This window comes from Pelodiscus sinensis, chromosome 5 (genome assembly GCF_052426305.1).
Source record: "Pelodiscus sinensis isolate ZL-2025 chromosome 5, ASM5242630v1, whole genome shotgun sequence".
Lineage (NCBI taxonomy): Eukaryota > Metazoa > Chordata > Testudines > Trionychidae > Pelodiscus > Pelodiscus sinensis.
The window spans coordinates 25,081,133-25,102,539 of record NC_143056.1 but is presented as its reverse complement, the minus strand read 5'-3'; the positions used below and the strand labels follow the sequence as shown (position 1 = coordinate 25,102,539).

At 41.3% G+C, this 21,407-nt stretch overlaps 1 protein-coding gene across 7 annotated transcripts in view; it reads right to left on the bottom strand.

Moving 5' to 3' along the window:
- BCL11B (BCL11 transcription factor B) overlaps window positions 1-20,603 on the bottom strand; it is a 111,996-nt gene extending 91,393 nt beyond the window's left edge. The window contains exons 1-2 of one of the 7 annotated variants that reach the window (XM_075926606.2): window positions 19,694-20,603; window positions 5,812-6,177 (exon numbers count right to left, since the gene is read on the bottom strand). In XM_075926606.2, coding sequence (XP_075782721.1) covers window positions 5,812-6,177; window positions 19,694-19,829 — 502 coding nt within the window. In that variant the 5' untranslated portion in view covers window positions 19,830-20,603. Of the gene's footprint in view, window positions 1-5,811; window positions 6,181-19,693 lie in introns of all 7 variants that reach the window. The other 6 variants (XM_075926605.2, XM_014573921.4, XM_014573920.4 and 3 more) reach the window with 6 other exon arrangements.
- Between the last annotated feature and the right edge of the window lie 804 nt (window positions 20,604-21,407).

The following is a 21,407-nucleotide window of genomic DNA, read 5'->3' as shown; positions in this document are numbered from 1 at the left end:
GGATGGATATTCCACCACCTCGCTAGGTAACTCATTTCAGTACTTCACCACCCTCCTAGTGAAACAGTCTTTTCTAATGTCCAATCTAGACCTCCCCCATTGTAACTTGAGGCCATTGCTCCTCATCCTGTCATCTGTCACAACTGGGAACAGCCTCACCCCATCCTTTTTGGAACCCTCCTTCAGGTTGTTGAAGGTAGGTTTTCTTAGGCCCTCGTATTATTTACTTTAGAAAGCCTTTTCTTCCTGTTTAACACTATTTCTAGCCATCTCCTTTCCTCACTCTGATAAATTATCCCTGCTACAGCTATTGTATTGAAGAGCAATTGGTGGTAAGATCAGGTGCCACAGCAGACTTCCTAAAGAGAAGATCAGCCAATGCTGACTTGTTTCCAGTGCCGTCTGCCAGCTCAGCATTGCTCAGACCACTTGTTCCCAACCTGTCTGACATCACGGCAATCAAGCTAGGGTTTCTCAGCTTGTATTTTCCTTTGCTGGTGTACTAAGGCATTGTGATGACTGGCTGAGTCCTGTAGTTAATATGGGTGCACAGGCCCATAATGGTACATTGTAAGGGAATGTCTCAGAGTAGACAGCAATAATAATTAGCTGTCATGATTTGAAAAAAGGATAATCCATGCCATTGAGTTAACAATCACTCACACAACACACATGGATTTAACTAATCTTAATTTGGAGAAAAATAACAATTCTAAATATATCAAATAGCCTATTTCATGGCAACCTGCGGCAGTGTTTATCTCTGGCTTCCAGCACATGCCGGTTATTTAGTTTCTCTACAGGCAGTTTTACCATTTAAAAGCCTGGAATGCACATTCATGGACCAGGAGTTACAGTTAAATCCTACATTTGCCAGGGAGGGGTTTTTCACCATGTACATCTAGCTCAAGTCCATAATGGAGAGAGTGCAGCACTGGTGGCCTGATCTTAATGAATGAGGAATTCAAATTAACTCCTACTCACAGTACTGTCTTTGCAGAAATTAACTTCTCTGGCTTAATGAATTTCTGCTGTTGTTTTGGTCGCACTGCTGCAAATATATAGCTCCTGGTCTACACTTGTGAACGAGAGACAAAGCTCACAGAACCTATCCATGGAAGGTAAGACAAGCTACAAAAAGCCACTGTATTTCTCCTCCTTCTTCCAAAACAACTGATATTTATAAAATGCATGCAACAGTGATTGACAACTCTTAGCTAATTCACTGGTCTGGCTTCATTTTTTCAGTTTGAAGCATCTGTTAATACAGTGCTTTCTGGAGGTGCACGAGAACGGGTTTCCAAACAGGATGGCCTATTTAAAATAAACAAATAGTTTGCAGAATAAACTGCCCGCAGTCAAGTCATTACTTTACACTGGCCAAGTAACATTAAAAAGCATACCTTATAAACAGTAATAACAAAAAGAAAGTTCTTTGATCAGCCAAAGTGTGGCCTAGCAAATTACAAGTTAAGAGAACACTATGGTCTTCAATGTCAGAAGGTTTTCAAAATCTAATCCTGCTTCCGGAGAAAAGTTATCTCCTCTTCTACTGAAGTCTAGAAATTTCAGTTCTGGATTTGTGTTTTTTACACACACACACACACACACACACACACACACAAAGAGAGAGAGAAAGAGAGAGAGAGAGAGAGAAAGAGAGAGAGAGAGAGAAAGAGAGCTCAAGATCCACTTGTCTCTTGTTAGTTATGTAAATATTGTAAAGCCACCAATGATGTGGTCAGGTAGGAGTCACTGAGCATATTAAGTGGAGTCACACCTGGCTTCAGATGAAGGCTGTGAAGAAAGAATGAAAGAAAGCTATCCATGAGTCTATCAAAGAAGAACTTGGCTAAGTCATGGAATGTTAAAGAACAAAATTCAGGGCTTTGGCAATTGAGGTCATGAATCCAGCTGGGAATTTGCAATATGAAGCCTTATAACCCAACCATTCCAAAAAAGAAAAAAAAATCTTACAACTGCGGAGCACCCTGAATTAGGATTAAAGTTCTATAATGTGCTACTTTCCGGCACACCAGAGGAAACACCCTCGCACCCAGAGAGTAAAAGGGTTCTATGGCTCAGCCAAGCTCAGCGCTTGACTTACCTTAGCTATTCTCAGCCATGGGGGCTGTAACATTGTGCATCTTAGTCACACAGCAGAAGGCTACACAAATCATTTCAACTGAATAAGAAGGTCTACGAAAACAACACGGGATTAAGGAAAGTCCAGAAACCTATTTGAGGGCCGTAGTGGTGGCAGCATATTTCAGGGAGCCAAGTGGCGAGTGGGTGATTTCTGGTTTCCCTCTTCAAATATAAAGACTCAGTTATCTTTGAACAACTTGCTTTACACATGAATTGACACATTTATTTTACAATAACTGAAAGTTATCTATGTTTCCTTTACTGTTAATCTACACAAAGAAATAATAAACAGAGCTTGTCTACAAAAATGCAACTACTGCAGTCCTCAGAATTCAATTAAGCTAAAATAATTAATGCTTCCACTATATTAAATTACTTTATACATTTGAGCCACTGAAGTTTTTATTCTTTAATATTTTCCTTTTTATTTAATAAAAAAAAAGTTTGTTTCAAAGTGTGTGTGGGGGGGGTTGGTTTAGAGGAGAAAAAAAGGAGCATGATTTGCTGTTAAAATGTAATGGTCTCCTTTAGCTGACACAGCATGTAGAATGTTTTGTGCCTTTGATTAAAATAGCATTTTAAATGCTTTGAACAAACATATCTCCCCATACTTCTAAGGGATTATTTTACATATTTCTTGGTGGAATAAAAAAATTCATTCTTCCTGTCACAGCGCAGAAGGGCTAAGAATATCTTTCGTCACATATAAAGTAAAAGTACTATAGGCTGCTGCATTATTACCAAAAAAAATAAAATAAAATAACGTGAGGGGACAGGGGTGGCGGAAAGCTGCCTTAGAGATTAAGTTTCCCTTTTATGAAATCGTATTTAGCCTCTTTTTTTAACAAATCTAACAACAATGCTCTACAGCCTCTCACTGGGAAATACCTTTAATGTTAAATGCAGATTCTGATTTTCTTGGCTAATGCAGAAAGCCTTTCTATTGAAATATAAATAAGGGGCCTGGTATATCCCACTAAAGCCTTTCCAGTGAATGACTTCTGTGGGTTTTTCATGGCTACCCTCCATGGCTGTAATGTGAAGCTTTTATCCTACTATTGAAAACTATCCTCTGCTATTTAAAAAAATAGAAGGACACCACCTTTTTATCTAAGAGTTCAGTTCCTAATTGAGAAAGCATTATTACCGCAGTATTTAGTGATGAGTCCCTATCTGCATGCAGTGCAGAGAAAATCCCAATCAATCTATAAACTCATTTTGGTAAATTCAAAGTATCTCATGCACATTTCCATTTGATCTCTTCAGGTTAGTGTGACAGAGATTAGGAGCTCTGGATTTTTTTTTTAACTTCTTTCACTTATGTTTGAGCATTTTTCCCTCTGCAGATCTTCCATGTAGCAACGCTCTAGCTGCCCTGAGTTTGCCCCCAAAAATAGCCAACACATCATGAAATGGTGCTCTAGCTTCTGGTCTGGGGTTGGCCAATGCTGTGTTGTAACTACAGCTTACGTTTGGGCACAGCATTTGGCAACATACAGCTACAGAAAAAGCTTTAGGCCAATCCTGTCAAGCAATGCACCTCCTGCCAGGTTCTAAACTCCTCCGACTCCCACAGAAGTCAGTGAATGTTGAGAGTGCTCAGCACCTTGCAATATGAGTTCAGTGGTTGCACAATCGGGTGCCACATGCATACTTTGAGCTCTCTCTTGCTCCTGTCAGAGTCAGTGCCTGAATGGAGTGATTTCAATGGGATCTGGCTCTTTAATAAGGTATGAGGTCACAAAAACACCCTCTCTGCCAGGAAATGCCTGTACAGAGGCCTGCTTAGGATGCTCCCACTTCTGACGCTCAGAAAACTGCCACTGCTCCACTTCAAAAGCCAATGCTCTCTTGTGAGGAAATGGGGCGAGGGCATCTTCTGTCTAATCACATTCCAACAGGAAAGACAGAATAGTACCTGCTCAAGATCAAACTTGGGGGCTAAATGCATGAACTGAGGGGAAGACGTGTGTCTTTTACAGCACCTGGCTCTTCAGATAAACTGATAGAGACTCAGGCACTTAGCTCTGGAGGTTTCCTGATTCTCTCTCGTGTGTCAGCCAAGGTAGATGCTGTCACGCGGTGGTAGGGGCCTGAGCACACACCAGTAGTGGTTACATACTTCCTCTCAACAGACGAAGCTCATCTGGAGCGTCTGATGCCCAGAGCAGTTCAAATTCCACTTATGCAACAGCAGACACCAGGGACTAAACCAGCAGCATCCACTGCTAACAGCATGAGTCTTTGCAGCTCAAACTCAATAGCCAGCCACTCTAGCTAGTGGATGCCACCGACACATGTTTTGTGCAGATCTGGCCAGCTGAGGACATGTCACACTCACTGACCAGTGGATTGTACTGTGGTCACTAGCAGAGAAGGGATACTGGACTAGGGGCTCTGATCTAGTTTGACAGTTGGGATTGGTCCTGCCTTGGGCAGGGGGCTGGACTTGATGACCTCCTGAGGTCTCTTCCAGCTTTATGGTTCTATGATTCTAATTCCTATGAAAAACCAGCATATTGAAAGCAAGCATCACATCCTGTTGCTCTTCAGTCCTGCATGGAGAAAGTGGATTCCACTGACAAGTCTGACTCAAGAGTCGATGTTGAGAGAGTATAGGGAACCCGCACAGTAAGAGAAGGAGCAAGTCAGACAACTGTCATAAGCAGCATGTGCTTGATTACAGGGGAAAGCAGTGGTGCAGAGCAAAGGAATTTACTGTATATTTGATACTACAGAAGACCAATCTGTGACATGTATCATGCAGAAAAGATTTCAGAACAGCTCATCCAGTTGGATACGGTCCCCTGTATTGCCCCAGTCAGTGAGACCACTAGGGATAGATATACTGAGTAAGTTTTGGCCTTGGGGCGGCTTTAACCTACACATGCAATTTCTCCAAGAAATCCAAGCATTTTAAAAAAGAAAAGGCCTGTAATCTACTAACCCAGGCCAGATTGTGTTCATCTCTACTTTCAAAACACCCTTTCTGAGCATGCTTTTGAACAGGTTCTTTCCTTTCAGACTACGTATGAAAATTCAAGATATACAGGGCATCAGTAACCACAGCCCCATCAACTGGTCATTTGGAAAATAAGACTGAAATTCACCTCAGTGTAGAGGGAGCAAAGAGGGTCCCGTAAACTAGGTGAGCTCCACTTTATCCTTCAAGACCAAATCCTCCTAACATTAAAATCAACATTGCCACTGATTTCAATGGGATTAAGTTTTGGTCCTATCCTTGGGCTTTAAGTGTTGCATAGGGCCTCTGTATAGGGATGAATTTTCCTAGTGCATAATGTTCTGTTGTCTTTCCTAGATAACTATTTGCCCTATGACTTGGGAAAGACACCATCAAAATGGCCCCTCTGACTCTGAGCCTTGAGCTTTTTTGTGTGTACAGACTATTCCTATAGATATCCCACAAGACCAGCTTCAAACCCTGAAAACAGCCATTACTCACTGACATCTGGCCCGTCACAGAAAGGTACTACTATATTAAAAAATGGTCAATATTATGCCACAGCTCTGACTAGCAAGGTTGCTCCAGGCAAATGGCTCCTATAAAGACCTGCTATTGAACACTTTATTTCACAGCACTTTCTAGAGGGCTTGCTATAAAAGATTACCTAGGCAGTTGAGTGAGTGTAAAACATGCTGTACCTGCAATGTTCTCCTGCTTGGGGCAAATTCCTTTTGTAGGCGTGAGGAGACGGTCTTCTTCATCGGGTGTGACTTGGATCCCGATTTCCACGGGCTCTGACACTTTCCTGAGCTCGGAGCGAGAGGAGGGGGGAGGGCTGCTCTTATCCAGGCTCTTTTCGTAGCAGGCACCACCAGTGCCATTGCACTGTTTCTTCTTGTGCTCTATAAAAACCAAGATGTCTCCCAGGGGGAAGTTCATCTGACACTGTCCACAGGTTAACAAATCGGGGTCTGTCCCACCTGGGGCGATGCTGATGCCACCCGGCTCCGCTATTGCCAGGCTCTCATCTTCATCGGCAAGCACCGTTTCCACATGGTCAGCCTCTGCTTTACATGGACAAGAAGAAAGAGGGAAAGGGGGTGGGGAGGAGAGAGAGATTGGTTTGAATGTTCACAGAATCTGAATGTTGTACCATGAGGTCAGCCAAAACAGCCTGATTGTATCTTTCTTTTCTTTTCCATGGCTTCCTCCCTTTCCCATAATGATTTCAATATATTTTGCAACCAAGACTGTCTGTGAAACAAAACGATAGGCTGACCTGGCATAGCTTTCCTGACAGCTCTTTCTAACTGCTGCCAGGATTGCAATAATACCAGCAACGAGCCATTTCGCAATGCTCGGTCCTCAAGTTTCGTTTGGAAAGTTTATTCCATCTTCTCATTCTTACTGCCATCCAGCACACACCTGATCCAGCAATCCTTACACACACAAAACTCTCATTTGACTTCCATGGGTGTTTTTGGTGCTTTGAGGAATGCATAGTCGGGTTTCATATGGCACACAAAAATAGCACTTATACAAACATATAGTAGCAAGACTAAGTGGCAACAAAATAGCACTAGTTACATTAACCTACTCATGTGAGTAAGATGATATGTTTTGTGGTGTGAAGTCAGGGACTTTTTAAAAGCATTGAGAGAGAGAGAGAGAGACTCACTTATTTCCATGCAGGAATATTAGCTAGACTTTAAATCTTCTGCTCATTATTTCTACCAAATGTTGTTATCATTCCACAGATTATAGAATATTTTCTTATGAAGGGTTTCTAATAATTAACTTAAAACCTTCATCCTCCGAAAATATTTCTTTATCAGAACACCCATGTCAGTTTCAAAGGAAATTTTATAATCAATCACTAAGTATTCTATGTTAAAAATGAATATTCTATTAATAGATATAGATATAGAATAATTGTAGTTCACAAGCCATTTCTAGAGCAAAATGTTTTGGTTTGTTGTTGTTGTTTTTCTACAGCCAAACTGACAAATCTCAGAAACCTAAGTCTTTACTCAGGCAAAATCTCCATTGACTTTTACCTGAGGGAGTTTTACCTAAGAAAGGATGATAGTATTTGGCCCAACCAGTACACAGGGAACAACCTGTACGGAAATCAGTGAGTAGAGAGACAACTGAATCTGGTGACTGAATCTGGTGTAGGGAAAAGCATGGAAAGAGTTCTACATTCGCATCAGTGGTTCTACTTTTCAGTTTCCTGGAGAAAGGAAGGCATGCAAAGTTCTCAAAAGCAGTGGGTAAACAGCATGTAGTAATGTAGAATTAGATCCTCCTCCCTTGAAGTCAGTGGGAGTTTTGCCCAGATATATAGCAAACTGCAGAAAAAATATACAAAAAGGGATGGAAAATGGGAGAAATACACTACACTCTATAGCTAGGAAGTTATTGACCATTCTCAGTCACAGAAAAAGTTTGGAGGAGGATTCTCCCCTGCCTTCTCCTTTTAAGATAAACTGCTGATGAGTACCTCCATCACCTGTATTGCAAGTTACATCAGTACTCACTGTAAGCTTAGAGCAGTGGTTCTCGTATATCAACTCATCTAGATATTTGCCTCGTTTTACAACAAGCTACATAAAAGGCGTTAGTGAAGTCGGTACAAACTAAATTTCATACAGATGACTTTATACTGCTCTATACTAAAATGTACAGAAAATATTTATATTCCAAGTGATTTTACAATTCAGGTAAAAATGAGAAAGTAAGCAATTTTTCAGTAATCATGTGCTATGACATTGCCGTAGTTTTATGACTGATTTTGTAAGCAAGTAGTTTTTAAATGAAATGTAATTTGGTGATACACACAACAAATCAAACTCCTGAAAGGGGTACAGTAGTCTGAAAAGGTTAACAGCCACTGGCCTAGAGTATGCAAAGTAAGGAAAAAATATCATGCTTCCTATATTTACCGTAGGAAGAACGGGACTCGCATCCCATGAAACCAGTGTCTGAGCAAGTCACATCCAGTCGACAGAAGATACAGACTGTAAAGCTTTGAATTTACTAACTTATAACAAAATAAATCTACAAGGTAACTAAACTCTAAGCATAATACATGTTTTGAAAACCATTAATTACTTCCCCCCCTTAATCTAAGTTTAAAAGGAGTTTGAAGACAATGCTACATAATTAATTTACCAATTTATTTTCTGAAAAGATGCTTTGCCATAGTGAATATGTAATCATAACCCTGTGCTGAACAAAGATTGCTGGGGAGAGAGTGAATTTCTGCGAACAGTGTGTCAGAATGCAAAAGGTAATTATTTAGTGCTTCTGTTCCCATTAATGATCTAACATTGAGCAATACTGTTGATATTGAAGAAAGGTTGCACCTTTAATTACCAATTGCATATACATAATTTTAGAGCCAAACGAAAAGGACTGTGAAAAAGGTCTTTAAGAAATGTGTGCACCAGTTCTGGAAAGAATTCCTAGTCAGCGGGAGAAGAATGTCAAAATATTAAAACATAGACACACTAAAAGTAGACGGGACAAAGACCTAGAAAAGATAAAATGAAAACGAGAGCTAAACTGAGCTAAAGAAAAGTAGAAGGGGAGGAAAAAATGCTTGTTATTAGGTTCATAAAATATCCCTGTTCAGCTTTCGGATTAAATATGCCTCTCAAATTACAAAGGTTTAACTCTGTTATATGTATATGTAACTGATAAATAAAAACACATATAGATCTCAACTCTATTATCTTTTTGATGTACAGGATTATTTTTCCCTGATGTTTCAGAAAATGTAGCAAAACTGCATTGGATAAGGATTTCTGACTATGTCTGGTAGAAGAAATGAAGTATCTTTTAGATGATAGCTACTACATTTGTTCAAAATTCCTTCTTTTCAATTCTACAATTAATCTGAATATTAGTTACGTCCACATATGTCTCTTTTTCCCAAGAATCCTGCACTAGAATTTTTTCAAATAACATCTGGTATTCTTTCATACTTTGGTAGTCTTGACATAACAGAAAATCAGCTTTTCATTTTCTAGGTGCATTAAGCCCTTATGCTCAGTAGTAATTGGTTTCCAAAGTATTCAAAGATTTTCACTTCACTGTATTTCTGATTTAAGTTAAACAAATCATCCAGAAAAGGATCGATCTGATATCTATCAATCCAAAACTATGTAAGACACACATACACACACACGCAGATTTTGCCAGGGCCTGGGAAATGGTCATAAAATAATGTCAGGCAAAATTATGACTATATCTTCAAATGCATTTTATCCATATAAATTTGCATATTATTTTTTTACTCTGAAAAGATGAAAAAGCTCCTTCTCAACAACTCAGTTAAGTTACTGAAAATGTACATTAAAACAGCATTAGAGGACACAGATGCAAATTCACAAAAGAAAGTATAGAAAAGGCTAAAAATCCAGCCTTAACTCATGTGCTAAGCTTGGATAACACCTCAGGTAAAAACCTCCAGCATTTGAGATCCCTGCAGTTTCAAGTGGGCAGTTTAGGCCAGACTCTGAATACAAACTCTGACTTTCCTTGTGCGTGTGGGTTTCAAATGAGAGGCTCCTTCGCATTATTTGAACTTCACTTTCTGTGGTTTCATTTCTGTTGCTGGGCTGCTGGGCTTCATCGTTAGAGGTTTTTTTTTTTTTTTTAATTATTATGTATTTAAAACAGAATGTTAAAAAGGAAGAAAAGTTGAACCACCAAAAAGAGAAAGAATCTAAAAAAGCCTGTTTTTCTTCTGTTGGGAAGGGCAAAGTGAAAACTAACTGCTTCCAGCCAGGTGGTCCAAGATATACCCAGCTTCTCAGTACACCCCAATGCATTCTCCAAGCAATGCATCAATAACTGCTCACAGGGAATATTGCAATCCATGGAGCACAGATAGTGTCCAAAGTGGGCACCAACTGAAACTGATGTCATTCAATGGTTTCATGTGCTTAATGGATTTAGACAATGTTCATTCAAAGCACTCTTAGTTGTCAGACTCCTAGTGGCATCCCTAAGCACTGTTACTATCTATCGCACCAATCTGCATTAAAAATCAAGTGATTTTTCATCCAAGGCTATAACGGCTCTGTCAGAGGATCATTTACACTACAATTCTTAGCATGGGGACACCATTGCAATATTTATGCATATCTGTATATTATCCATACACAATATTAAAATTACTACGCCTGCAATGGTTTCTGATTTTCAGGTGTTTCTAGCTCATTCATAATACCAAGAAAGCTTCAGCTAGCACACTCTGGGCCAGATCCAAAGTCTGGGGAACTCAATGGAAAGACTCCCATGAGCTTCAGGTGACGTCTATAACAGGTAATGTTACATTTCATTCTCTGTTTTAGTTTTACTGAAGTACTAAAAATACAAAAGAGCCCTAAATCAATAAACTGCCTTCTTTTATCATACAGCATAAAACACAAGAAATATTAATATATTTTAATTCATTTAAGGAAGTGAGGGGGGAAAAACCTGATCACGGATCAAGATTCTGCATATCAAATTTCTTCCCGTGTACCATTCCTATGGAAATCCATAAAAACTAAGGTTGATGGAAACACTGCCACAGCCTTAACTATAGAGGCGCTAACGGGTGTCCCAATTTCCATGGGTACTGTGAGACTGGTTACCATGTAAATCTTCCAGAGTCTCAAATAAGCAGAACACAGATTAACCAGATCTGACTGCATCTTGTACTGACGAACTGATGAATCTTGCAGCATTTGCCAGCTGCCCCCAACTATAGGAAAATTCTACCTTTAAGGATGTGACAAACGCTCCCTCCCGCCTATGTCCCATGCACTTGGAGTTACCCGGCACCCTTATCCATGTGCCAGGCACTGCATTGAAACACAGGCAACTCCACAGTGCTTTGAAACCAAATCTCTGCTTTTAATGTTTTATCCCTCCTTCTAATAAAAGGGCACAAAGAAAAGACTGGTCCCTCAGGTCAGTGTACCTCAACTTGAGGTTAAAAAAAAGTAGTCATTACCACACAACAGTGGTTAACAGCCTGTGGTACACAGATCCCTAGGGAACCACAGCCTATGTCTAAAATACCCCCAAGGGGTCTGCAATGCCATCTGAATTTTTTTAGGGGTCCACAAATAAAAAACAGTTGAAAATCACTGCTTGGGGTGTTGCTGACAAACTAGACTTTACAATGATGCTGTGCTAACAACACGCACATGCATGTCACACTCATTGTAATATTAATGTTCTTAGAAAAACAGCACAGGTAACACACACTCTGGCTAGATTATCACAAGCATCCAGTATTCTGATTTCACCTGCTTACAACCAATACTTTTGAATGCCGGGGGCTTCATCACCTCACCATCCAAAGACTAGCAATATTCTGCATACAGAGTCTTTTCATCTTCACTGCTGTGAATTGCAGTGTGTAGATATTGTATTATGTCTAAATTGCACCAACATCACACCCAACAACCTTGGCCGGTTTTAGTTGCCATCAATATTTAATTTTTCTGATCCGCACGATTAAAAATCAATTCTTCATGAAAAAAAACTGAGGATGAATTAGCAAAGAGCAAAACAACAGCGATCGGGAAGAAAGCTCTAGTGACAGGGAGACTCATATTTTTATATTACTTTTAAGTGAACCTCATGCTTGTGAAAAGTGCATGATGACAGCCCAAGAGATTGAGATTCTCCACTTATCCTCAGAACAGCACAGGCAGCAGCTATATGAGTTTCCCCAAACTGCCCGGACGATGTGCCTCAACCTTGACCTGTAGGAACTATCTCTTTAGCCCATTCACTCTGCTAAGACAGTCGTACAAGCATACCAGTTAGTTCCAGTTGTGGTAGAGAAAGGGTTTTTTGCTAGGATGTGAACACCTGTCTACTAAGGTACTGGACAGAGACCACCACTTCACATAGTCCACTGCACAGCCTTCAGATGTTAATGATTTTCGATCACTAGACAGCGCAGGGACTAGGATGCAGGGAGGGGAGAGGGAGATAACCCATTTAGATCAAATGCATTAGCAAACAGAACACACAGCTGTGAGTTTCAGGGCTCTTCTGCAACACAGTATATCAAACACCTATTTTCGAAGTATCCTAAACCTCTCAAAATGCAGTTTAACCCTCAGTCCACACCTGAGATGGAACAAACCTCTCCTCCACTGCAGCGAATGCAATAAGGATTATAGTATAAGAAAAATGGATTTGGAAATGAAATACTAATAAGAACGTATATATCAAACAAAACAAAAGCCAGGCATATCCAATTGTATACTTGAATCCTGGGCATTTCTCAGATGTTATTTAATCAGAAATTACACATACAATGTTACAGAAAGGAGCGATGTATGTTTTCCTAAATAAACTAGATGCTCTTAAAAAAGATAAAGATTTACTGCTATTGAGTGCCTAAAATGCATCAGTTCTTTTATAGACCACAAAAGCTGTAAATCTTCACAGATAAAACAGAGATTGTGATGATGTGATATAAAAGCATTCTTTAGTCCCAAGTGAATATATTTGTTTTATTTAAAACTAAATACACATACAAAAAAATACTGGATACACAAAAGGTGTCAAAAGCTGTACTGAGGTACAATCTTTTAACTGTATTGGAAAAGAATCCCTGAATTACAAACTCTTAGCTAAATATTTTAAAAGCATGATTGAAATTAGTGTTGATTAGTGTATTGATTTAAACACATAACTATATTGTTTTTATTTCAGTCTCCAAAGAGTGTATGTTCTGAATGAGGCATAAATCACTGTTATTCATATACAACTTTCTTGAGCCATTTTTTCGACTTTCATGGAAGCATATTCATTATAACATTTGATGAATTTATGGCTTATGCCAGTGGCTTAGTGGAAAGGGTCATGAAAAAGTTAAGTAAACTAGTGATTTTTTTTCTCCCCCTTAACTTTGGATTCCCTTTTTTATAATGTGCTGTCTAGTTCTGAGTCTCTGGAAAGTACCCTGGTCACATAACAGCACACACACAAATTATCAGCTGCTTCAGACAAAAAAAATTGAATTTCTTCCATTGAGGCAACTACACAAAAGACTTGCATATGTCAAAAATACAGAACTCAGTCCCTGTGAATGCCATACCATTAATCAAATCCCCGATCTGGTGTCACTTTTGCCAGTAAAATGATGGTATTCTTCTAACCCCCTCCACTGGCGCGTGCCTGCGATGCGTGAAGTGCGTCCCTCTGCTTTAATTTGTTTTCGAATAGCCTGCTTTAGGCATTTTTTATATATTCCTTGGGGAAAGCTGCTGCTGCTTAGAGCTTTAGCGAGGGGATACAGTATAGAGTAGGCAACAGCTTTTTGGGGAGGGAAGCAGTGAGCAAATTTAACTGATGTTTAGAAGCTGTAACTTACTATGAATACACAACTGCCTTTGAGGGTGCAAAGGAGCAGTGCGCAGTGTGCTGCCTGCATAGACACAATTTATGAAAGTAAATAAACTTGAAAGAGGAAGGTGCTGTAGTAGCAGCAGCTGAATGAATCATACTTTTATCAATGCTTCACACTTGCTTATTGATGTCTTACCCCCCCGTTCCAAAATATATATATACATCTATCTGCATATAATGTGGGTACACACTTCGCAAGGCACTTTTACGGCACTCATAACTTTGCTATGCATTCTGATTCGGCCCTTAAAGGCAGCTTACTTTTCCTCTAGCCTTCTCTGAGACCACCTACTCTTAACCTCAAAAGACTAAATTCTACAGAAAATTCCAACTCAGCGTAGTGGGCACGAAGAAGCAAAGACGACTGCTGTGCCACGGAATAACAACCAAAAGAAGAAAATAGTTGGCGGAAGTGAAGAGCCATTTTGGTTGTAGTAAGTCTCTTCAGCGAGACTTTTTAAAACGGGTTTCAATCTCACAGAGCTTGAACCCAACTGTTATGGGAGGGAGGGCAGGTATTATGTTTCTTAATACAAATTTAGTCGTGGAACTGAAGCAAAGCCACAGTCAACGAAGTTTGAGGTTTCTGCAGAAAAGGTTTTCCCATAGCTGGAGAATGTTAGCATCATCAGTGTTTGAGCCACGGTGCTCTTCATCTTCCAGGTCTGTCAAATGAGCTGGCTGCTGTCTATATGCTTCCAACTAGCTCAATTCAAACATTCAATGAAGTAGAGAAATCATCAGATAAATTGCTGGCCCTCTGTACTCAAGAGTGAAGGCTTTTTCTACAGTTGATGACAGCCCTGATCTTTTGTCTGACCTAATTTATTTCTCTTTCAGGTTACAATAAAACACTCTTTCCTGTCACGGGATAACCTCCACCCACATAATGTGCCCTAAAATAAGAATAAGACATTGCTATGTTAATAAAACTATAACTTGACAAATTTCTTGGACTTGGTGAGGTAAACAATATAGCCTGAGATCCAGTGATCAACGCTTGCTATGTGTGTGCAAGAAAGTGTCCCACTAGAGTCTATCAACAATGCAGAGGCAAACTAAAACAGTGAATGGTGAAAGCCCTATATAGTAGCCTATCACTCATTCCAAGGAAAGTTTTACACATTGTATATGACTTACGTTTATTTATTTAGGGAAACACGTTTTTTTATTTACAGGACCTGCAGCCTGTATGTTAAAAGGACTCATGGATCAAAAACAATATAAGCAACCCAAAATCAGATACAATCGAGTGGGATTTCAAGCTTTCTGACACATAAGCACATACAATTGTATGAACATTCATATGCATTTTTAATGCACACAATCTTCTCTATCTAACATTCGCTGTATGTTATTCATACACAGGAAGCAGACAAACAGATGCACATGTATTTTTAAATTAATCTATACCTGTGGCTGTCATCAGCCTGGACACTATCTGACAATAACAAACTGAGAATTTAAAGATTATATGTTGATGATAAAAGACACTGTAAAAAAAACTAATTTTAATTAAAGACTTCCACTAGCAGAAGCCTGTTAATCAGTCATGATTTCTTTAAGAGCAGATTTATCTAAGTTGCATTCCCACTCATCTAGAAGCAGATAGATCTTTGCATGAAAATCAATATTACAACTTTACACTTAAAATATTTTGCAGTAACGTAAACTGCTTCAGATACAGCTATTATTTCCCAAGCTATTGTATTCCACCCACCAGTACTACTGGATGATTCAAACCATAATCTACTATGATACAGGCTATGAGCTCCCCCTAGTTGTCAACACATGTCACTTAAAGCCAGAGGGCACAATTGAGACTTACAATTCAACTAAAAGCCAGAAAAGTTTATTTTGGAAAGTATTTTATATCAACAAACAATCCACAGTGCAAAGCAATCTATATAGGAAATGTGAAAGGGAAATAAATGCCTTGTACAGAGCATTTTTAAACAAAAAGATAATGCTAAAAGCAAACTCAGTTCTGATAAAAACAGCAGAATAGGTGTCAACGGAAGTCAGTCATTGATATCTATAATTTGTACTATTTTACCTAGCACACACTCATCTAAGTCGTAATTATTGTCAAATATGCCACAAGACATCCCTTTGTTCAATGTAGCAAGACACATTTTGCACTAGACAAGGATTCAACAAACCATTACTATTAAACACAGCCACATAGGGAAATCTTAGACTTGTTTGCTAAATGTTTAAATAAGCTTGACAAAATATTCTCCGTATTTGTCTACCAATAAAACAACATGAAACACTTTCGTATCCATTGTACAGCTATTTAAATCACTAAGCCAATCAAGGAAAAACTAGAAAGCATTGCAGATTCATAATACACAGCCACAAAGTGTTGGCGTTTTAAAATATGGCATCTTTTAAAGCCAGGAAGGATATGAAAATGTGCTTTTATCTCATGAACAAATTACAAATAAATGTAAATAAAATGCATCCCAGAGACTGACAAAGAACACATAGTTTGTATTGCCTTATTTAAAGCTGTCATGCAACATGTCTTTAAAAAACACATTGTGCTTTTGTATGCACAGCTATGCGGGTTTTAAAAAAATGACAGCCAGCTCGAAAAATCATTTCCTAGCTAATTCTTTAGTAATATTTTACATACTCAATGAGTGACACCAGGTGAAACTGTTTTCTTTGATGGCAAAAAGTGCATTAATTGCAGCAAATCTAAACGCATTTTGAGTGGAGTTCTTTGCACTTAGAAAAGCAATTTGCAAAACTTTTACTTACTGGAAATTTTATCATTTTTTTATTTTGCTTAAATTACTTTGTACATATATGAATTGATATGGTAAATTATTAATCATTTGAGGGAACCTGTTGACCAGTTACTCAAGAAATCTTATTGAGAAACCCAAACTCCCTAACTGGAATTTTATCATGTTACTGTGCTTTTCTGCTCCATACTTCCTACTGTTTTATTGATTTTACTTATTTTGCTTTCTTCTGCAAAACAGATAGGAAGCATGCTTTTTGCGTGAATTGTCCTTTCACATTTCCTTCAATTCCAAAATATAGTCAAGTTTGAAAACACATTTACCTAATTTTTAAAAAATGTTGCACTGGAAAACAATTTGAATTAAACCAAAATAATCTTCCTTGGTATGGAGCAGTTCTGCAGTATATCATCACCTCTTCTATATAACACTTTTCTCGCTTTGTCTATAAAGGTAACTAGTACAGGTACAAAGTAGGGGGGTTTGTCTCCATCACTGGATAAAGGTCTGGAATACTTTTTTTTTTCTTCATTGCAAGTGTATCTATTGCAACAGCTATTCCTCTAGGTAGGAGGAACCTAGAGAGAAGTAAATAGGCCACTCAATTTTGCTGATTTTAAATAATAAATTTGTTCCATTTCTGGAATAGACAAATGTGTATATACTGCAGTCTGCTTTCTTGTTTTACATTCACTGTCTAAATGTTTCTTTGAACGCTATGGCACGTTAAACCTAATCAACAGCAGAGGAACAATGTCAGAAAATCTTTTTTTTTTTTTTTTTTTTTTGCCTGGCACAGAACGCCAACCCGCCCTGCAAAGCATTCTCCTGACAGATGCCAAACAGCCAGAGCTAAACATCAAATATATGCATATTTCAGTAAACAATATCAAGTTTATTCTGGGTTGCTGTTGTTTTGGTTATTGGCTTAGATTTTTTTTTCCAGCTACTCTCTAAACTCCCCTTTTCACAGGACAGACAGTGGCTCTTTAATAATGAATTAAAGCCTCCTGAAAACTGGTAGGACTACTCCTGTCTGGCAAAACACCCTTCTGAAAGTCTGCAGCTTAGGCTCAGTGTATGTGTGCTAAAATGCCTGCATTTCCTGCTTCTCCCCCACCCCTCCTCCAATTGATACCTTTATTTTTTTCTGCCACTGTTCAGTATGCATCCTGATTTCTCCGCCAGCTTGCTCAGGATGGAGAGATAAATACAAGAGGGGAGGGAGGGAAACTGTATGCAGCTTTGCCTTCATTCCTCGCAGGCTCCCCTCCAACCCCATTGTGCCCGCTGCTCTTGGAACCCCCATTTTAATGATTCCCCTCCTCGATACATTCTTTAAAGTAAAACGATCAGAAAACAAGATTAAATTGAAGAGCAAACCTACCTGGCTCCCTTCCCTCCCCAAAAATGTGTTTCGCCCTTTTAAACAAATTCAAACGTGCGCAACAAACCAGATTATCCACACAGTCCACGGCCCCTTTCAAAACCAAATATCTCCTTGCAAATGAGAGAAAATAAGGAGAAATTGCAGAAGATGATACAGATGTTTTTAAAAATCAATAAGCATCCACCCCCTCATAAAAAAGGAAAAGGAGAATGCAATTTCCAAACCAGATATTTAAAAAAAAATCCAGTTAACAAAAGGGGAAGACAGTCGCCTTTTTATGGGCATGCAAATCTGGTTGAATTAAATGAATGAATGAAAAACACCCCCACCCCCAAAAAAAGAGTCAAATATCTGGTGCATCTTCATTTGTGTTGCACCAGATGCTGGTGAGGGGGGGATTAATGGGGGTAAAAAATAAAGTAACCAGATGAGCTACAAAAAATTAAAAATTGGAATGTCAGAAGGCAAATGCCACCCAACATAGCTAATGAGGGGGGAAAAAAGTATTTCCAACAAATTCTTACAAACAAAATTTACCAGCTGTAACAAAGGAGAGAAAGCAAACCACCAAATGCTCCTGGCAGATGGCTTCTATTCTTGGTTTTCAGGGGAGGGGAGACTCTGGTATATATTTATTTATTTATTTATTTAAATTTTTTAAAATCTAACATCAATATTCGGATTTGCAGCTTTGCACGCTCAGCCCCTGGCTTGCTCCCTGCGCAATACACCTATAAAAGCAAGTTCGGGACTTATGTTTGCTGTTGCTGTTTGTTTTGTTATTGGGCTCCCTTTTCCCCCCCACATCAGATGGTAGGATTTCGGAGAGCCATGCAAGGGTGAAACCTGCCTGCAGTCTTCGTTGCGCTTAGAAACGGTTTGATGTTCAGTGCACTACAATTGCGCGGGGCGAATTAAGGAAATAAACGCTAAAACCAGGAGCGGGGGTGGGGGGAAGGGAACGTGCACACAGAAGATGCAATTGCAGCCGCTTCTGTAGCACGCGCGCACACGCACACACACACACACACACGACTGCCCCGTCCCTCGGATCTTCGCAGAGATTGTGACATCTCGTTCGCTGCTTTTGATTTGCAACGGGAGCTTTTGCAAAGTGCAGCTCTCGCGCCTGCCCGGGCTTTCTGCTGGGCTCCCAGTGTGGCTCCCAAGCGCCTGCTTTATTGTGCTTGGGTATTAGTATTATTTGCTGCAGCCGCCGCCTCGTGGGGTAACGCTTGCAAAGGGGGTCCCGGCTCCCAGCGGCACGCACCGGCCGCTGGCTGCCATGCCTGGCTCGGGGGCCGGTTTCCTCGCCCTGTTAGGTGGAGAGGCAGGAGCCCCCTCTCCGCCCGGTACCTTGGCCGGAGCCCCAAGCACCTGGGCAGGTCCCTCTGTCCGGGACTAGGCGAAGGCAGCCGCCTGCCCAGCTACCTGGAGCCTGGCAAGCGCCCCGAGCTCCCGCTGCTGCTGCCGCTGCAAGTCTCCCTCCCTGCTCTTCTCCCCCCCCCCCCCCCCAGCCGCCCCCCATCCCGAGGGCTGCCCGGATCTCCGGCGATCCTGCCCGCCTGGTGCAGGAGACGGTCCCAGCTTCGCCTGCCAGAGCCCGAGAGGGGTTTCCCCCATCCCCGGCAGTTCCCTCTCCGTGGGGCCCCCCCTCCTCCGTCCTCCCGCCGCTCTCCTCCACTGCCCGCCTTCCCCCCGGCTCCCCTTGCCGGCATTTCCCCCGGCCGGCTGTCACACACGGCCGCGTGTGCTCGCCAACTTTCCTCGGCGCTTCCCACTGCCGCCAGCACGCGCGCTTTGCAAACCAAAAACACCCAGCTCCTTCCCCAGCCCCTTCTCTGCCCCACGCCGCCTGCAGCCTCCCTCCCGCCCCGTCACAGCCTGCAAATTCGCTGCAAACTTTGCTTTTCTCCAGTTCCCCCTCCTCCCATCCACACCCCCTCCCCCTTTAATTCCCTTCTCCTCTCCTCCCCCCCCCCCTCTTGCTCTAAAGTGACTTACTAGACTTGGCTTTTCCTGGACACTTTCCCCCTTTTGAGCCTTGATTTCTGATCGTTCTTGTTTCAAATTCAAACTTACGTGTGATAATCTCTCTTTGTGACAAGTGCTGCGGGTTTCCCTGCTTGCGACGGGACATTGCCCTGGCATTTACACTGGCATCGCCCGGAGAGCTGTACTGAGTTGGGGGGGATGTATGGGGGGCGGTCTTCCTCCTCTTTTTTTTCGTTCACTCTTTCTTCTTCTTCTTTACTGATTTCTTCTTCTTTAAAAAAAATAAAATTGAGACAAGAAACCCCCTCTTTTTTGTTGGTCTGGTGCACTTGGTGGGATGTCCCCCTTGAATTAAAAAAACAGCATCATCATCATCAGGAAAAGCTCTTTTTTTCTTTCTCTTTCTCACTGTCTTTTCTCCACTGCTTCTGCCACTTGGACTTCCAAATCTCTTCTTGAACTTAGGAGGATTTGCACCACCAGTGACACTTTTTTTCTCTCTCCAGAGGGCTTGGCAAATTGGCAAGTGCACTTCTTCCACCAGGAGGGTAAAAAAAAATCAGGAATTTTTGTTCTCAGTACAGAATGGGGATTGCCCACACACACAAAAATGCCCCCAAAAATTGTTTTCAGAGATTGACCCTTGCTGGGTTTTTTAAGGGGTAGCCAAAACTGTGTCTCCTCTTTCCCAGTTCAAGTGGCACTGCTTTGCCCTAGTGCTTTTGGATTGCCAATGCCTCTGCACCACTTTGCACTGCTCCCCCTCGCCTGGCACTGGGACTGGAAGGAAGGAAGCCCCCAGTGCAGCTGGGCTGGTGCTGGCTATTACTATTATATATTGCAATGTGAAGATGGCGGAGTCCTGGTTCTCTGGGAGCGCTCTGTCTCTCTATGGCTGGGGCTGCCTCTGTACAATGGGATAAAATTCAAGTTCAAGTGCGGACGTGACGTTTAATCTGCACTAGAGACAAAAAGACCCAGAGAGTAGGAGCACTGGGGGCGACTAGCGGTGGCTTTTTAACATTGTACCCTGCAAGAGAACAAGAAACACACAGAGAGAGACACAAACTCAAGCACTTGCATGGATCGGGAGCAGCTCCGGGCTTTGTGCCTTGCCTCAGTCTCCGGCATTCCGAGGGCGAGCGAATAATCACGATCAATAATCACCATCATAAATAACGATCATGCAAACCAAACTTCCCCCTGCCCTGATCTAGCTGTCCTGCCTGTGCTGAGAACAGCTCCCGTGTGGCGGGAGAGGTGAAGGTCTAGCGGGTCGCTCACCCTGGCTGGGGACTTGCTGTCTGAGTGACCTGGGGATCCTTTTCTCCCTTGGGCAAAGTGCCTTCTGTCGGCCAGGGGGGAGGTATGCGGAGTGGCACCGCCGCCAGGGCTAAGAAAGGTCGGGACCGGAGTGGACAACTCAGGGCGACGCAGCCAGCGGGGCTGAAGCGGGGATCCGGGCAGTGGTCAGTCCCCTCTGTTATTATCCCTATGGCATAGGATCTCCATGGTGCTGGCTCGACTCTGGCTCTCGCTTCGTTGCGGTCCATTTCTAGCATCCCTGGCGTAAAGGTCTGGGGCTTCTCTTTCCTTCAGACGGCGCCGCAGGTGCTCAGCTGCAGGCACATTCCAAGTGTATTTCAACCAGTTTTTCACTAACACAAATATCTGTGTGGGCTGGGGAGAGATTTTTCTCTTCCTCATCTATATGTGATGTTCC